A 14,491-nucleotide genomic window follows, 5' to 3' on the forward strand; every position below is an offset into this window, starting at 1 on the left:
TGTCTCAGTGAATATCTGTTGAAAATGAATGGAGAAAATGTCACCGTTTCCAGCAGATGTTTAGCATCTCATCTGGATCACCGTCTCCTGACTGGCCGATAGGAATAAATATTCATGAGTGTGTTAATCTGTCACACTACACACACACACACACACACACACACATCAGTACTGAGAGAGAGACAGACAGTGAGCAGAGAGAAATCAAGATGGACAGACAGGTAACAGTGTCACCATTACATTCACTTTGTGTGTGTGTGTGTGTGTGTGTGTGTGTGTGTGTGTGTGTGTGTGTCTCACTGTAATCGCTGGCTGTCAGCACACACTCTCTGTCGCTGTCATTACTTTGATGAATTTAGCAAAAAATACTTTGTTACTCAAGAGCTGTTTATCCTGTTGAACTCATTACATTTAAAGCAAAACTATTTGAAATATTGAGGACCAACTCATCAGTCACTGTTCAATAGATTTCACTATGTTTGATTAGTGATGACATTTTGGGCCTCAAGTAATTTTTGTACCCTGGACACAGAGACACACACACACACACACACACACACACTGTGTAGCTCAGAATCCTCCAGGCTTGAATGATGAGGAGAGAAATATTCAAATATTAATCTAAGCCCATTTCTGATCATCTCAAACTGCCTTCAGCCAATACAGTAACATCAGAGCTGGAGCTCGTGTGTGTGTGTGTGTGTGTGTCCATGGTATTAGAATTCACTTTCTGTCACACCTGCTGATGGCGACGGAATTGAGAATTTACCAGACATAAATATTCCTCTATGTTGGAGAAAGTACTTTGAAACTGTATCTTCTCAAGAGCTCCTCATAACTCAAAGTATTTAAACTACAGTCAGATTACTCAAAAGTAATTATCTACACTACAAGCTACAACAAAAAGCAGCAAACAACACTGAAGCTATTTAAAGAAGAAAATTATATTTTTAAATATATAACGATATAATTTAATTCTGCAATCAGAAGTTCTAATTGAATTCAATAATATCACCTGATAGTTATATATTTATTAAAGTGACATTCCCGTATGAAAATGAACTGTTTTTGTTACAGTAACTGTAGTTTAACCATGATATTTCTAGTAAATCCATAGTAACCACAAAATTAGACATGGATACTATAATATTACTGTAGTAAAACTATGGTTAATTTTCCTAAGGGTTTAACAATAGGGTGACAATATTACATTGAACAGATATTTACACTTAATATACACTAACAAATTAGAAAACACTGTTTTATATAACTGAATTGAAATATAGGGAGAAACAGATAATTAACTACAAATCTTGCTTCAAAAAATAAGGCAAAGTGTCTTAAAGGCTGCACGGGGCTCAAGTGAATCATTTATGTGAACTAGTTCATTTTCATGAACTGTCCAAAAGAATCGGTTCACTTAAATGATTTGTTTTTCCCAGCTTTTAGGTGTGTGTGTTTGATTTGACTCCACTGATGCGTTCACAATATAATGTGACAAATGAAGCGTTTTGTGCCGCTACAGCACTACTCACTGGAAAAATTAAACTTGTTACTGAAAAAGCTACACTATTGTGAAAATGTATGAACTGCTGTCATGCTACTGAATATTAAAGCAATATCACACGAGCAAGAGTGCTGTATGTCCGTGAGATTCAGCCGCAGGTAATCCGCAGGTAAAAAATGTGTGTGTTTGTTGTGTGTGTGTGTGTGTGTAGTGTGCGTCTGTGTGTGCGTCTGTGTGTGGGTGTGTGTGTATGCGTCTGTAAGTGTGTGTGTTTGTGTGTGTTTGTGTATGTGTGTGAGTGCGTGTGTCTGTGTATGCGTCTGTGTGTGTGTGTGTGTGTACAGTACTGATGGCACAGAACAATGTCTCTTCAGTGGATCAGCACCTCTGTGTTGTAGAGACCCGGACCAGTGCTGTATGGTGAGCAGAGGTGTTCTGCAGACAGTTTTGGGTTGGGTGACTTCATGGCACAGAGTAGATCTCTGGAGAGTTTCAGGAGCTGCTGAGGGCAGTCAGAGGATTTCAGACTCTCTAATGGCATGTGGTCGTGTGACGCCATGCGAGGAGCGGACAGGTGATCGGCGAGCTCTGTGCACTTTGCTAGTTTTTAATACTTTTTGTGTCTTAAACTGGTGAAATTCAATAAACTCTGTTTCATAACTGTTCTATGAAGAAAATATGTCAAAGAATTAAAAATCCTTGGGCTCTGGAGACATTAAAAGACACTTACGTGCCCAAGCTGAAGCCCCTGATAAGGCCGCAGACCAGGGACACGGTTTGGATGGTGCGGCAGGAGAAATTCAACAGCAACTGTCGAGCATGTCTGTAATGCTGGCGAAAGTTGTTGCTGACTTAAAGGAACTTGCTGTAATACGTCGATCGATTACTGCGATGGAAACGCAATTCTCTGAGTTGGTTACAAGAATTGGGGACGTCGAGAGATGGATCGATTATCTGGAGTCATCGGATAGGGAATTAGCTGTTAACCCACTAGCGACCAAGATAGACTTGGATCGCATTAGGGAAAAACAACGTCCGAATTGTTGGAATTCCTGAATATGAGGAAGGCAGAGATATGGTGAAATTCCTAGACGAGCTCTTCCCGAGTCTGCTCGACATAACAGGCCATAAGCTGGAAATCGAGTAAACTCACAGAGTTCCGGCTCGGCGATCCACTGAGGGAGACAGGCCCCAATCAATTCTGGCCAAATTTCTGAGATCATCCGAAAAAGATCTTGTGTTACGCGAGGCGAGGAGAAAAGGAAGGCTTTCTTGGAAGAATCACAGCATTTTCTTATTCCCAGATTTGTGAATTGGACAAGAGAGAAACGTGATCGATTCTAGGAATGCAAGAAACTCTTACATCAATGGAAGATTGCTTTTAGACTGAAGTTCCCGGCCAAATTGAGAATAGATACTAAGGATGGCCGCAAAATATTTACATGCCCACATCAAATGATGTCTTTCATAAAATCAATGGACTGAGGAAGTCATGGTGTGTTTCTCACATGCTTCCAAATGAGCTTGTCTCGCTGAACATACACTTGACCATCCGAGGAAGCAGGGTGCCTTTTTTGTTTCTTTTTGCGCTGGTTCCGCCTAGCGGCTGGAGTTTGTTTTGTGGAATAACACTCCTTCAGGACAGTTGTGGATGAATCTGCTCATTCTTTGTGCTTATGCCTCCTATTGGCTGGAGTTTGTTTTGTGGAGTGTTTTTTGCAGGACATTGGAAGGATTAGGTCATCTCCTGCACTCCTGCACAGCCTGCTCACTGAACATTCGTTTGACTGTCCGAGGAAACTGAATGGCTTTTTTAAAAAAAGAATTTTTTTGTGTGTGTGCTGGTTATGCTAGCGGCTGCAATTTGTCTTGTGGATGAACACAACTTCGGGACAGTATGTAAGAAAAACGGGTTGAAAAACGAGCTGAAAGCATGTTTTCTTTAGTGCTGGCTCAAGTAAGAGCAGGGGAGTCATTACATTGATAAGTAAGCATCTACAATTCAAATGTCTCAAACAGATTAAAGATAAATTAGGAAGAGTCATTATTGTTTTAACAGAAATTCAGGGGCAAAGGTTGATTTTGGCTAATATTTATGCACCTAACGCTGATGATCAGGGCTTTTTTATAGATCTTGAAGTGATGTTGCAAGCCGTTGGCACCCCTCATGATATAATATTGGGAGGAGACTTTCATCTTTTGATGGACTCAGTCCTTGATCTAATGGCATGTGCCGGGATTCCTGAGAGGAGACTTGACAAAACCATTGACCTCTCATGGAGGCATGAGGGCCATTTATACAGACGTGAGATCAGACACTGCTCTCACAGGGCCAACACTGACATCATAGTGGCTCGCAACCATTTATGTAATGAAGGAGTGATGTATTATGAGTGTGTATGTGTGTGTGTGTGTGTGTGTGTGTAGCGGTCAGTTTGCAGATGGTAGTTTGTGTTATTAAGGGACTGATCCAGATGTGCTGAGACTCAAATGTGTCCTGCTTTCCAAAAAACACTAATGTTTAAAAATAGATGAGTGCCATTCAATCACCAAACACAAACTCTGAGAGGGAGAGAGAGAGACAGAGAGACAGATGTGCCGTGTGTGTGGTGTGTGTGTGTGTGTGTGTGTGTGTGTGTGTGTGGTTGGGGACGTGAGGACACTCTCATTCTCTCGCCTGTCATTCATTACACTGTTTAATTTTTTTTTTTCCTACGTTACTTTTTCTCATTGTTTTCTGAAATCATTAATTGTTCTGATGGAGTTGTCAGCTTTACAGCTGGAAAAAACAAAACACTGCCATATTGTACACTCTCTCTGTAGTGCTGTCATCAGTTGTTCAGACATTAAAGGAATATTCCAGGTTCAATACATGTTCAGCTCAATCGACAGCATTTTTGACAATGATGATTACTACAAAAATTAATTTCAACTCGTCATTGCTTGAGTCTGTGTTTGTAACTTGCTGGCCTGCTTAGCATTGCTTATTCCTCTATGTTCGTTGCTTAATCCTTAATCTTTGCCATTTTACCACACACTTCAGTTTTTCTGCTTTTCTACTTTTTAAATTGCGTGTATTTTACTGGGCGCATCCGGGTTTTTGTTTTTTGGTTTTTGTTTTTTTTTTCTTTTTCTTTTTTCCACTTGTCTTTATCTCAGGATTCGGCTATGTGCAAACATGATTAAGTATTAAAAAAAAATACATGATTAATCAATTAGCCTCTGTGTCTTTTTTTGTATCAAAGTATTTTGTTAAATGCAGTATAAATCATACACTGTATGTAAATTAGGTGTGTTCTTGTTTTATTAGTTGTGTTTAGTGTTAATGTTAATGTTAAAGATTAAACTAATTGAAACCATGCCAGATAAATAATGCCACTTCACTTCAAACTCAAACTCGTCTCACACACAGGAATTCGTTAATATTTGATTAGACGCTCACAGGTGAAGAAGAGGTCACAAATACTCAAACGCTTCGTGTTCATGTAAAATCAGCTTCTGAAGAGAATCACAAACACACTTTAACCATCATCTAACACACACATCACACTCAACCAGTTTATCTTCCTCAACGTTTGTGCGTGTGTGTGTGTGTGTGTGTGTGTGTGTGTGTGTGTGTGTGTGTGTGTGTGTTTAGGGTTAGGTTTAGGGGTAGGGTTAGGGGATAGAATCTATAGTTTGTACAGTATAAAAATCATTATGTCTATAGAGAGTCCTCATAATGATAGCTGCACCAACATGTGTGTGTGTGTGTGTGTGTGTGTGTGTGTGTGTGTTTAGGGGTAGGGTTAGGGGATAGAATCTATAGTTCATACAGTATAAAAATCATTATGTCTATGGAGAGTCCTCATAATGATAGCTGCACCAACATGTGTGTGTGTGTGTGTGTGTGTGTGTGTGTGTGTGTGTGTGTGTGTGTGTGTGTGTGTGTGTGTGTGTGTGTGTTTTAGGTGGCGTTCCATTTGTTTTGACGGGTGAGCTGTTTGAACAGTCATATCGTCCGGCAGCGTTCATGATAGCCGGAACTGTCAACTGGGTCTCAAACTTCGCTGTGGGACTGCTGTTCCCCTTCATACAGGTCAGACACAAACGGTTTAATAACACCTTTATTTTCTATATAATCACTTGTGCCTCACTGTTATATAAGTAAACTACTGTATATGTAAACAACAAACCTTCCGTTCAACAAAAACTAAGGATACATTTTGATTGATCATGTGTAATTCTTTAAAAAGAGGTTATTGAAGGAAGTGGCAGTTATATTGTGAAGCACTGACACTCATTTCACACGTGAAGAGGTTTGTCAATCACAAAACAAGTTTTCATTGAAGTCTAATGGAGTTTTCACACCTGGCTCGTTTGGAGCAGTTGTTTCGGAACCTGGTGCGTTTCTTCCCTTGGTTCGGTTCATTTAGGCACATATCAACATGGCAATCACACTCGGATCCGCACCAAAACAATCTTGTAAATGAACTCTGGAGTGGTTTGCTTGTGGTGAGAATGCAATCTGGCCCAGCGGACCGATGAACCAAACAACATCCCCATAAAAACCATGAACATATCTGATGGATCTGCAGAGAAGAAATATGCAGGTCAGCATGACACTGTAATTCATCATCAAAACGTGGATATAGTTTTTGTAATAATGCAAATGCAACTAATGACAAATAAAAATAACCATAAACCACGTGTGCGTGTGTGCGTGCGCATGCGTGTGTGTGCGTGCGCGTGTGTTCAGGGTGGTTTGAGGTTTGTAATCTAGTGCACATATAATCTGATTCTGTCTTCTAATCTGCAGCAGGTCACATTTTCACTCTCTTTTCAGAGCAAAACAGACAAACAAATTGATTGAGCTTAAATTTTACTGAATTTCCCTTGTGCAGGTTTAATAATCACTCTTAGTTTATTCGGATGAATTGTGTTTTTGTAAGTTTTTTTGCACAGAAATTAAACTTCCATGATAATGTGTGCTGTGAATGAGTTTACTAGATTATAAACTGAAGTAAACCCTGTCTTCTGTGTAATCTGTCAAAGGAAGCAATAATAAAATATAAAATAATAAATAACAAATGTTTGTGCACTGTTAATATCTCACAGCTTTTTTTGGTGAGGGGGGATTTTCTCCCCTTTTTCTCCCCAATTTGGAATTCCCAATGCGCTCTAAGTCCTCATGGTGGCGTAGTGACTCGCCTCAATCCGGGTGGCGGAGGACGAATCTCAGTTGCCTCCACGTCTGAGACCGTCAATCCACGCATCTTATCACGTGACTTGTTGAGCGCGTTACCAAGGAGACGTAGCGCGTGTGGAGGCTTCACGCTATTCTCCGCGGCATCCACGCACAACTCACCACACACCCCACCGAGAGTGAGAACCACATTATAGCGACCACGAGGAGGTTACCCCATGTGACTCTACCCTCCCTAGCAACCGGACAAATTTGGTTGCTTAGGAGACCTGACTGGAGTCACTCAGCACACCCTGGATTCAAACTCACGACTCCAGGTGTGATAGTCAGCGTCTTGCTGAGCTACCCTGACCCCTATATCTCACAGATTTTTATCATAATTTCATCAAGAGTATGTTGTAATTAAAACCATTTGATTATTGCCATGATGCATCTTTTTCGTCCCACCTTCATTATCATTGATGATCAAAAAACCCTTCGTCCAAATGAACATTTCTGTCAGTAATTTTGTTGACGAGATTAACACCGTACATGATTAGAGTCTTAGATGGTAGCTGTCTAGAGATGAGTTATTTTGTGTTTCTGTGAATCCACATATTTTGAGAACAGCGCAGTATATTGTGATATATGTGTTTCTGTAGGAGGCGCTGCAGACGTTTGCCTTCCTGCTGTTCATGGTGGTTTGTGTGGCGGGAGCCGTTTACCTGCTTGTCGTTCTGCCAGAAACCAAAAACAAAACATTCATGGAGATCAGCCAGAGTTTCACTAAGATGAATGGCGTGTCCGATCAGCCACGAGACCAAGACATGCATGATGCGCTGGACTGCAGCAAACGGAAAGCGCCGGACGCACACAACAACGCCAGTGGACTCGACACGGCCGATGTGGAGATGGAGAGTTCATTCTGAAGGGCTTCAATTCACTGGATTCTGTACAAACGTTCAAACCTTTCCTATAAGAGGATCAGAATTGGCTGGTGTTTGCTGCTGGTTTGAGGCTGCTACAGATGGTTGACCATTTACATTTACATTTAGTCATTTAGCAGACGCTTTTATCCAAAGCAGCTTACAAATGAGGAACATAAGCACCATGTTTTTTCACTGGTGATGCTTGTTGCCCAAGTAAGTTTAAGCTAGTTAAGAAGTGCTGGTGTTTCATTGTTCAGATGAGTTTCAGCTCTGTTTTATGACTGAAATAATCAGAAAACACAAATGTTGTTTAAGAAACACACATATGTAAAAGCTAAGGTGTGCGTTCGACTGTATATTGTGTGTGTGTGTGTGTGTGTGTGTGTGTGTGTTGTGTATGAATCAGTCATTGAGGAGGATTTAAAAACAGAACAATTGTTCATCAAACAACAAATTTGGAGATTTTAAATCTGCTTTTGTAATATGGTTTATAATTGATTTTCAGAGTTTGTGATGTCATAAGGGCATTAATAGGACAGACATCATTAAAACAGAAAAGTGATGAAATGACCAAAAAAAATTATTTGTCTAAACCAAGTTTTTGCAACATATTTTACTATTTTACTGTAATAAGAATTCATTGAGAAAAAGTGGAGGGTGGAGCTTGATTTAATCCACCAGGAATTGATTGGATGATGTAAAGTGGGCGTGTCATTGAGCTGAATGTGAGTTTTTGCAGTGGATTGTGTTGGACTGAAACACCGCCATCTTTAGAGGAAACTGAAGTTCATCCTCTTCAGCATCAACACATATCACAATGGTAATGCTGGTTTTGGGTGAGACCAAAACATAACTCCTTTATCATTGTACATCCTGACAGCAGTCTCCTTGGTGATTGACATTTCAAGCTCGATTACACTTCCTATAGCGCCATCTCTGCACATGCGTCAAGCACTAGGAAGTGTAATCAAGCTTCAAATCATGATCATGCCTAAAGACTGCAGTGGCAAGACGTACAGTGAAAAAGGAGTTATTTTTTGGTCTGTTCTCACCCACACCTATCATATCACTTCTGAAGACATGGATTAAACCACTGGAGTCTTATGGATTACTTTTATGCTGCCTTTATGTGCTTTTTGGAGCTTCAAAGTTCTGGTCACCATTCACTTGCATTGTATGGACCTACAGAGCTGAAATATTCTTCTAAAAATCTTCATTTGTGTTCTGCAGAAGAAAGAAAGTCATACACATCTGGGATGACATGAGGGTGAGTAAATGATGACAGAATTTTCATTTTTCGGTATAACTATTCCTTTAATTTTAGAGGTGGAAGTTACAGTGTTGCATAAATATATAAAGAAATCATATACAGTATAAAACAAACGTTGGCCAATAAATAAGCGTGTATTTTGGGTTGTGCAGTTGTGTATTTCCCTTTACTGAAAGTGTAAAATGTATTGGTTTGTTGTATTTACAAAGCTGTGAAAACATGGTGTGCTGCAGCCCCCGAGCACCCCCACTTCCTGCGCCCCTGTGTCTCTCTCACACACACCAAAAAACAAATTAATTTGTGTCAAAATAGAGTTTGATTGGACAATGGACCTTTGACATTAACAGCAAAAGATATGTGTTTTTAAAGTTAATAACACTTTTTATTGTACTATTGTAAGTATGCATGATTATACAGTTAGAAGCATTGTACTGTATGCTTTCTGTGACTGTAGAAGCATTGCTTTATTACATGAATATACCAGCATTAAATCACTGTGTAACTATTGGAAAGATGTTCGTAAGGCTGCATTACCTACAACACTAGACTGTCATCCTATACCTCATCTCATCCTATATCTGGATAAGTTTGACTGTTGATTAACATTCTGTGTTTCTCTGTTTATGTGTCTGTCAGACTCACTACTAGCAATAAGAGAGAGACAGACAGTGAGAGAGACAGACAGTGAGAGAGAGACAGTGAGAGAGAGATAGTAAGAGAGACAGACAGTGAGAAAGAGACAGGCAGCGAGAGAGACAGACAGTGAGAGAGAGAGACAGTGAGAGAGATAGTAAGAGAGACAGACAGTGAGAAAGAGACAGGCAGCGAGAGAGAAATAGTAAGAGAGACAGACAGTGAGAGAGAGACAGACAGCGAGAGAGAGATAGTAAGAGACAGACAGCGAGAGACAGACAGTGAGAGAGACAGACAGCGAGAGAGAGAGACAGTGAGAGAGAGAGAGATAGTAAGAGAGACAGACAGCGAGAGAGACAGATAGTGAGAGAGAGAGAGAGACAGTGAGAGAGAGATAGTGAGAGAGAGAGAGATAGTAAGAGAGACAGACAGCGAGAAAGAGACAGGCAGCGAGAGAGACAGACAGCGAGACAGAGTTGGAGAGATAGTAAGAGAGACAGACAGCGAGAGAGAGAGAGAGACAGCGAGAGAGACAGACAGCGAGAGAGACAGACAGTGAGAGAGAGATAGTAAGAGACAGACAGTGAGACAGAGAGATAGAGATAGTAAGAGACAGACAGTGAGACAGAGAGAGAGAGATAGTAAGAGAGACAGACAGCAAGAGAGAGAGAGACAGTGAGAGAGACAGACAGCGAGAGAGAGAGAGACAGTGAGAGAGACAGACAACGAGAGAGAGAGACAGCGAGAGATAGTAAGACAGACAGCGAGAGAGAGACAGTGAGAGAGCGATAGTAAGAGAGACAGACAGTGAGAGAGACAGCAAGAGAGAGAGAGAGACAGACAGCAAGAGAGAGAGAGACAGTGAGAGAGACAGACAGCGAGAGAGAGAGAGACAGTGAGAGAGACAGACAACGAGAGAGAGAGACAGCGAGAGAGAGAGAGACAGTGAGAGATAGTAAGACAGACAGCGAGAGAGAGACAGTGAGAGAGAGATAGTGAGAGAGATAGTAAGAGAGACAGACAGCGAGACAGAGAGAGAGAGATAGTAAGAGAGACAGACAGCGAGAGAGAGAGAGACAGTGAGAGAGATAGTGAGAGAGACAGACAGCGAGAGAGAGACAGTGAGAGAGACAGACAGCAAGAGAGAGAGAGACAGTGAGAGAGACAGACAGCGAGAGAGAGAGAGACAGTGAGAGAGACAGACAACGAGAGAGAGAGACAGCGAGAGAGAGAGAGACAGTGAGAGATAGTAAGACAGACAGCGAGAGAGAGATAGTGAGAGAGAGAGATAGTAAGAGAGACAGACAGCGAGACAGAGAGAGAGAGATAGTAAGAGAGACAGACAGTGAGAGAGACAGCAAGAGAGAGAGAGAGACAGTGAGAGAGATAGTGAGAGAGACAGACAGCGAGAGAGAGAGACAGACAGCGAGAGAGAGAGACAGTGAGAGAGAGAGACAGCGAGAAAGAGAGAGACAGTGAGAGAAAGTTTTAAAGTACTTTAAAATTGAAATTGACAGTGAGAGAGACAGACAGCAAGAGACAGTGAGACACAGAGAGAGAGAGAGACAGTGAGAGAGACAGACAGCGAGAGAGAGAGACAGTGAGAGAGAGATAGTAAGAGACAGACAGTGAGACAGAGAGAGAGAGATAGTAAGAGAGACAGACAGCAAGAGAGAGAGAGACAGTGAGAGAGACAGACAGCGAGAGAGAGAGAGACAGTGAGAGAGACAGACAACGAGAGAGAGAGACAGCGAGAGAGAGAGAGACAGTGAGAGATAGTAAGACAGACAGCGAGAGAGAGACAGTGAGAGAGAGATAGTGAGAGAGAGAGATAGTAAGAGAGACAGACAGCGAGACAGAGAGAGAGAGATAGTAAGAGAGACAGACAGTGAGAGAGACAGACAGCGAGAGAGAGAGAGACAGCAAGAGAGAGAGAGAGACAGTGAGAGAGATAGTGAGAGAGACAGACAGCGAGAGAGAGAGACAGTGAGAGAGAGAGACAGCGAGAAAGAGAGAGACAGTGAGAGAAAGTTTTAAAGTACTTTAAAATTGAAATTGACAGTGAGAGAGACAGACAGCAAGAGACAGTGAGACACAGAGAGAGAGAGAGAGAGAGAGTGAGAGAGACAGACAACAAGAGAGAGAGACAATGAGAGAGACAGACAGCGAGAGAGAGAGAGAGAGAGAGAGAGAGAGAGAGAGAGAGAGAGAGCAGTGAGAGAAAGTTTTAAAGTACTTTAAAATTGAAATTGACAGTGAGAGAGACAGACAGCAAGAGACAGTGAGAGAGACAGACAACAAGAGAGAGAGACAGTGAGAGAGACAGACAGCAAGACAGCAAGAGAGAGAGAGACAGACAGCGAGACAGTGAGAGAGACAGACAATGAGAGAGAGAGAGATAGTAAGAGAGACAGACAGTGAGAGAGACAGACAGCGAGTGAGAGAGACAGTGAGAGAGATAGTAAGAGAGACAGACAGCGAGACAGTGAGAGAGACAGACAGCGAGAGAGAGAGAGAGAGAGACAGTGAGAGAAAGTTTTAAAATACTTTAAAATTTAAATTGACAGTGAGAGAGACAGACAGCAAGAGACAGTGAGACACAGAGAGAGACAGTGAGAGAGACAGACAACAAGAGAGAGAGACAATGAGAGAGAGAGAGAGAGAGAGAGAGACAGCGAGAAAGAGAGAGACAGTGAGAGAAAGTTTTAAAGTACTTTAAAATTGAAATTGACAGTGAGAGAGACAGACAGCAAGAGACAGTGAGAGAGACAGACAGCAAGACAGCAAGAGTGAGAGAGACAGACAGCGAGACAGAGAGAGGCAGACAGTGAGAGAGACAGACAATGAAACAGAGAGAGACAGACAATGAGACAGAGAGAGAGAGAGATACAGTGAGAGAGACTCTTTTTTTATTATTATTTGTCTTGTCATTATCTGTTTTGTGTATTAATGCTTTGGCAATATTGTATGCAAACACAATCATACCAATAAAGTACTTCAAAATTGAAAATGAAATTGACAGACAGCGAGAGAGAGAGAGACAGACAGCGAGAGAGAGAGAGACAGCGAGAGAGAGAGAGACAGTGAGAGAGACAGACAGCGAGAGAGAGAGAGAGCTGGTGAGTATCATAAAGGTCATCTCTCAGTTTAATACTGTCGTCTGTAGCTAATGAATGTGTCACCGTCTCAAACCATCTCAGACGCTCATTAAAATCCACAGACACACACACAGAACAGCAACTGAAATCATCATATCAGACACAATCCTGTGGCACAGCAAAACAACCTGCTCATGAACTGAACACAATCATGATGAACCTGCTGCTCTGGGGTCAGTGAAACACAGGTCACTGGGTGGTGCTCTGTTGACCTCTGAACCTGTCGCATGTGTTTGTCTATGTTCAGGAGGAAATATTAGTGTACTACATAGTATTTTGTAACTCTAGTATGTGTGACAGAACACATTATGCAGTTAGTATGCTTCACTACTGTATCTTGACCTCATCACATGCATTTCTAGTTATCTTATAAAACATGGAAATAAATGTTGCATTTTTATTTAAACTGTAAAAGAAAATCTTTGGGCAGTCTTATCAAATAATGAGAAATAGTTTAGCCAGAATTGTAAAAGCTGTCATCATTTACTCACTTTTGTGTTGTTCCAAACCCGTATGACTTTCTTTCGTCTGTGAAACACAAAAGGAGATGTGAGTCGCCACAAAATGCAGTTGTTGCATTTTTTCGGGCTACTTTTAAAATGTACTGCTGCCGCCTAAAAGTTTGGTGGTAGACACTATAAAATGAAATGCAACGTTTTGTTGATTTATGATTACAGTATTGAATACCTGGAAACATCATGCTGCATCAAAACAACATCTTTCATTTCAATCAGAGCGCTGGCAGATGTGCGCTAGAATCAATACAGTCGGCATCATTTTATTCCAAATGTAACATTTGAGTTCATGATACATTGTTCCATGTGACTGTAATAATTATGTGAATAAATGTATGCCTCATCTAGTCTGTACTGTTAAAAAGTCTGTAATTCGGTCTGTTTTATGGTATTTACGACTGCAAGTGCGGCATCTGTGACGATCGAGATGAGCATCAGGTGACACATCGGAAACTTGCAAAGCATGTAGTTCTGTTGAGGAACAGCAGTTATAAACAACTATAATAGCTCAAATATGGGAGAAGGTGTTCCAAACAACAACTAAAACATGCAAATACTGGACAATATAGGATTGTAGACTTATGGACGGCAAAATCAGTGTGACACGTTGTATTTGTAAGTCTAATAATAGGCTATATATTTTACTTTCAAAAGCATGTCATACGAGTGGTTCACAAAAATGAGAAATACTGACAAAAGCAAAGGAAGAGTACATTAAAAACACGCAAAAATGAGATACGAATACTAAGAATAAATAGATATGCAAGCAAGCCAAGTTAACATTATTCATATCGTATACTAGTCACATTTATTTATTATTTCTTTATTATATAATCCAAGTTATTAACTTATCAATAATTATAAATATGGAAATAAACACACATTTGTGTCAGAATGTATTTTCTGACATAATTTGTCTGTCCAATCAAACAATGAGTTAAGAAGAATATTGAAATGTTAAAAATAACGCTTGATATTGCTTCTGATTAAGTCTGTCAACACACTAAATATTGGCGTTGACCTCAGGTCATCATGGGATATTGTATTTCATGCAATGTGCTCTGGTTGTATTTTGCACATTTTGGCAAATGTAGCTACTGTAGTGCATTATCATTCAAGTTTGGAATCACTATGAAATGTGTATGTTTTTGAAAGAAAATGATACTTTAATTCACCAAGAACGTTTTTTTATAAATTAGGGAGGTCCGATACCGCGCTCATGACCTCGTACTCAATGCTCCGATAACAAAAACAGAAATCATCTGACATCCCCATGTCATTTCAGAAACATTCAGCGCACATTAAAATTACGTTA

At 40.7% G+C, this 14,491-nt stretch overlaps 1 protein-coding gene across 2 annotated transcripts in view; it reads left to right on the top strand.

Moving 5' to 3' along the window:
- slc2a9l2 (solute carrier family 2 member 9, like 2) overlaps nt 1-9,370 on the top strand; it is a 61,956-nt gene extending 52,586 nt beyond the window's left edge. The window contains exons 12-13 of one of the 2 annotated variants that reach the window (XM_051658474.1): nt 5,458-5,585; nt 7,334-9,370. In XM_051658474.1, coding sequence (XP_051514434.1) covers nt 5,458-5,585; nt 7,334-7,600 — 395 coding nt within the window. In that variant the 3' untranslated portion in view covers nt 7,601-9,370. The remainder of the gene's footprint in view (nt 1-5,457; nt 5,586-7,333) is intronic. The other variant, XM_051658473.1, reaches the window with a different exon arrangement.
- Nucleotides 9,371-14,491: the final 5,121 nt, after the last annotated feature.

The sequence above is a fragment of the Myxocyprinus asiaticus genome, chromosome 27, assembly GCF_019703515.2.
Source record: "Myxocyprinus asiaticus isolate MX2 ecotype Aquarium Trade chromosome 27, UBuf_Myxa_2, whole genome shotgun sequence".
In the NCBI taxonomy this organism is placed as follows: domain Eukaryota; kingdom Metazoa; phylum Chordata; class Actinopteri; order Cypriniformes; family Catostomidae; genus Myxocyprinus; species Myxocyprinus asiaticus.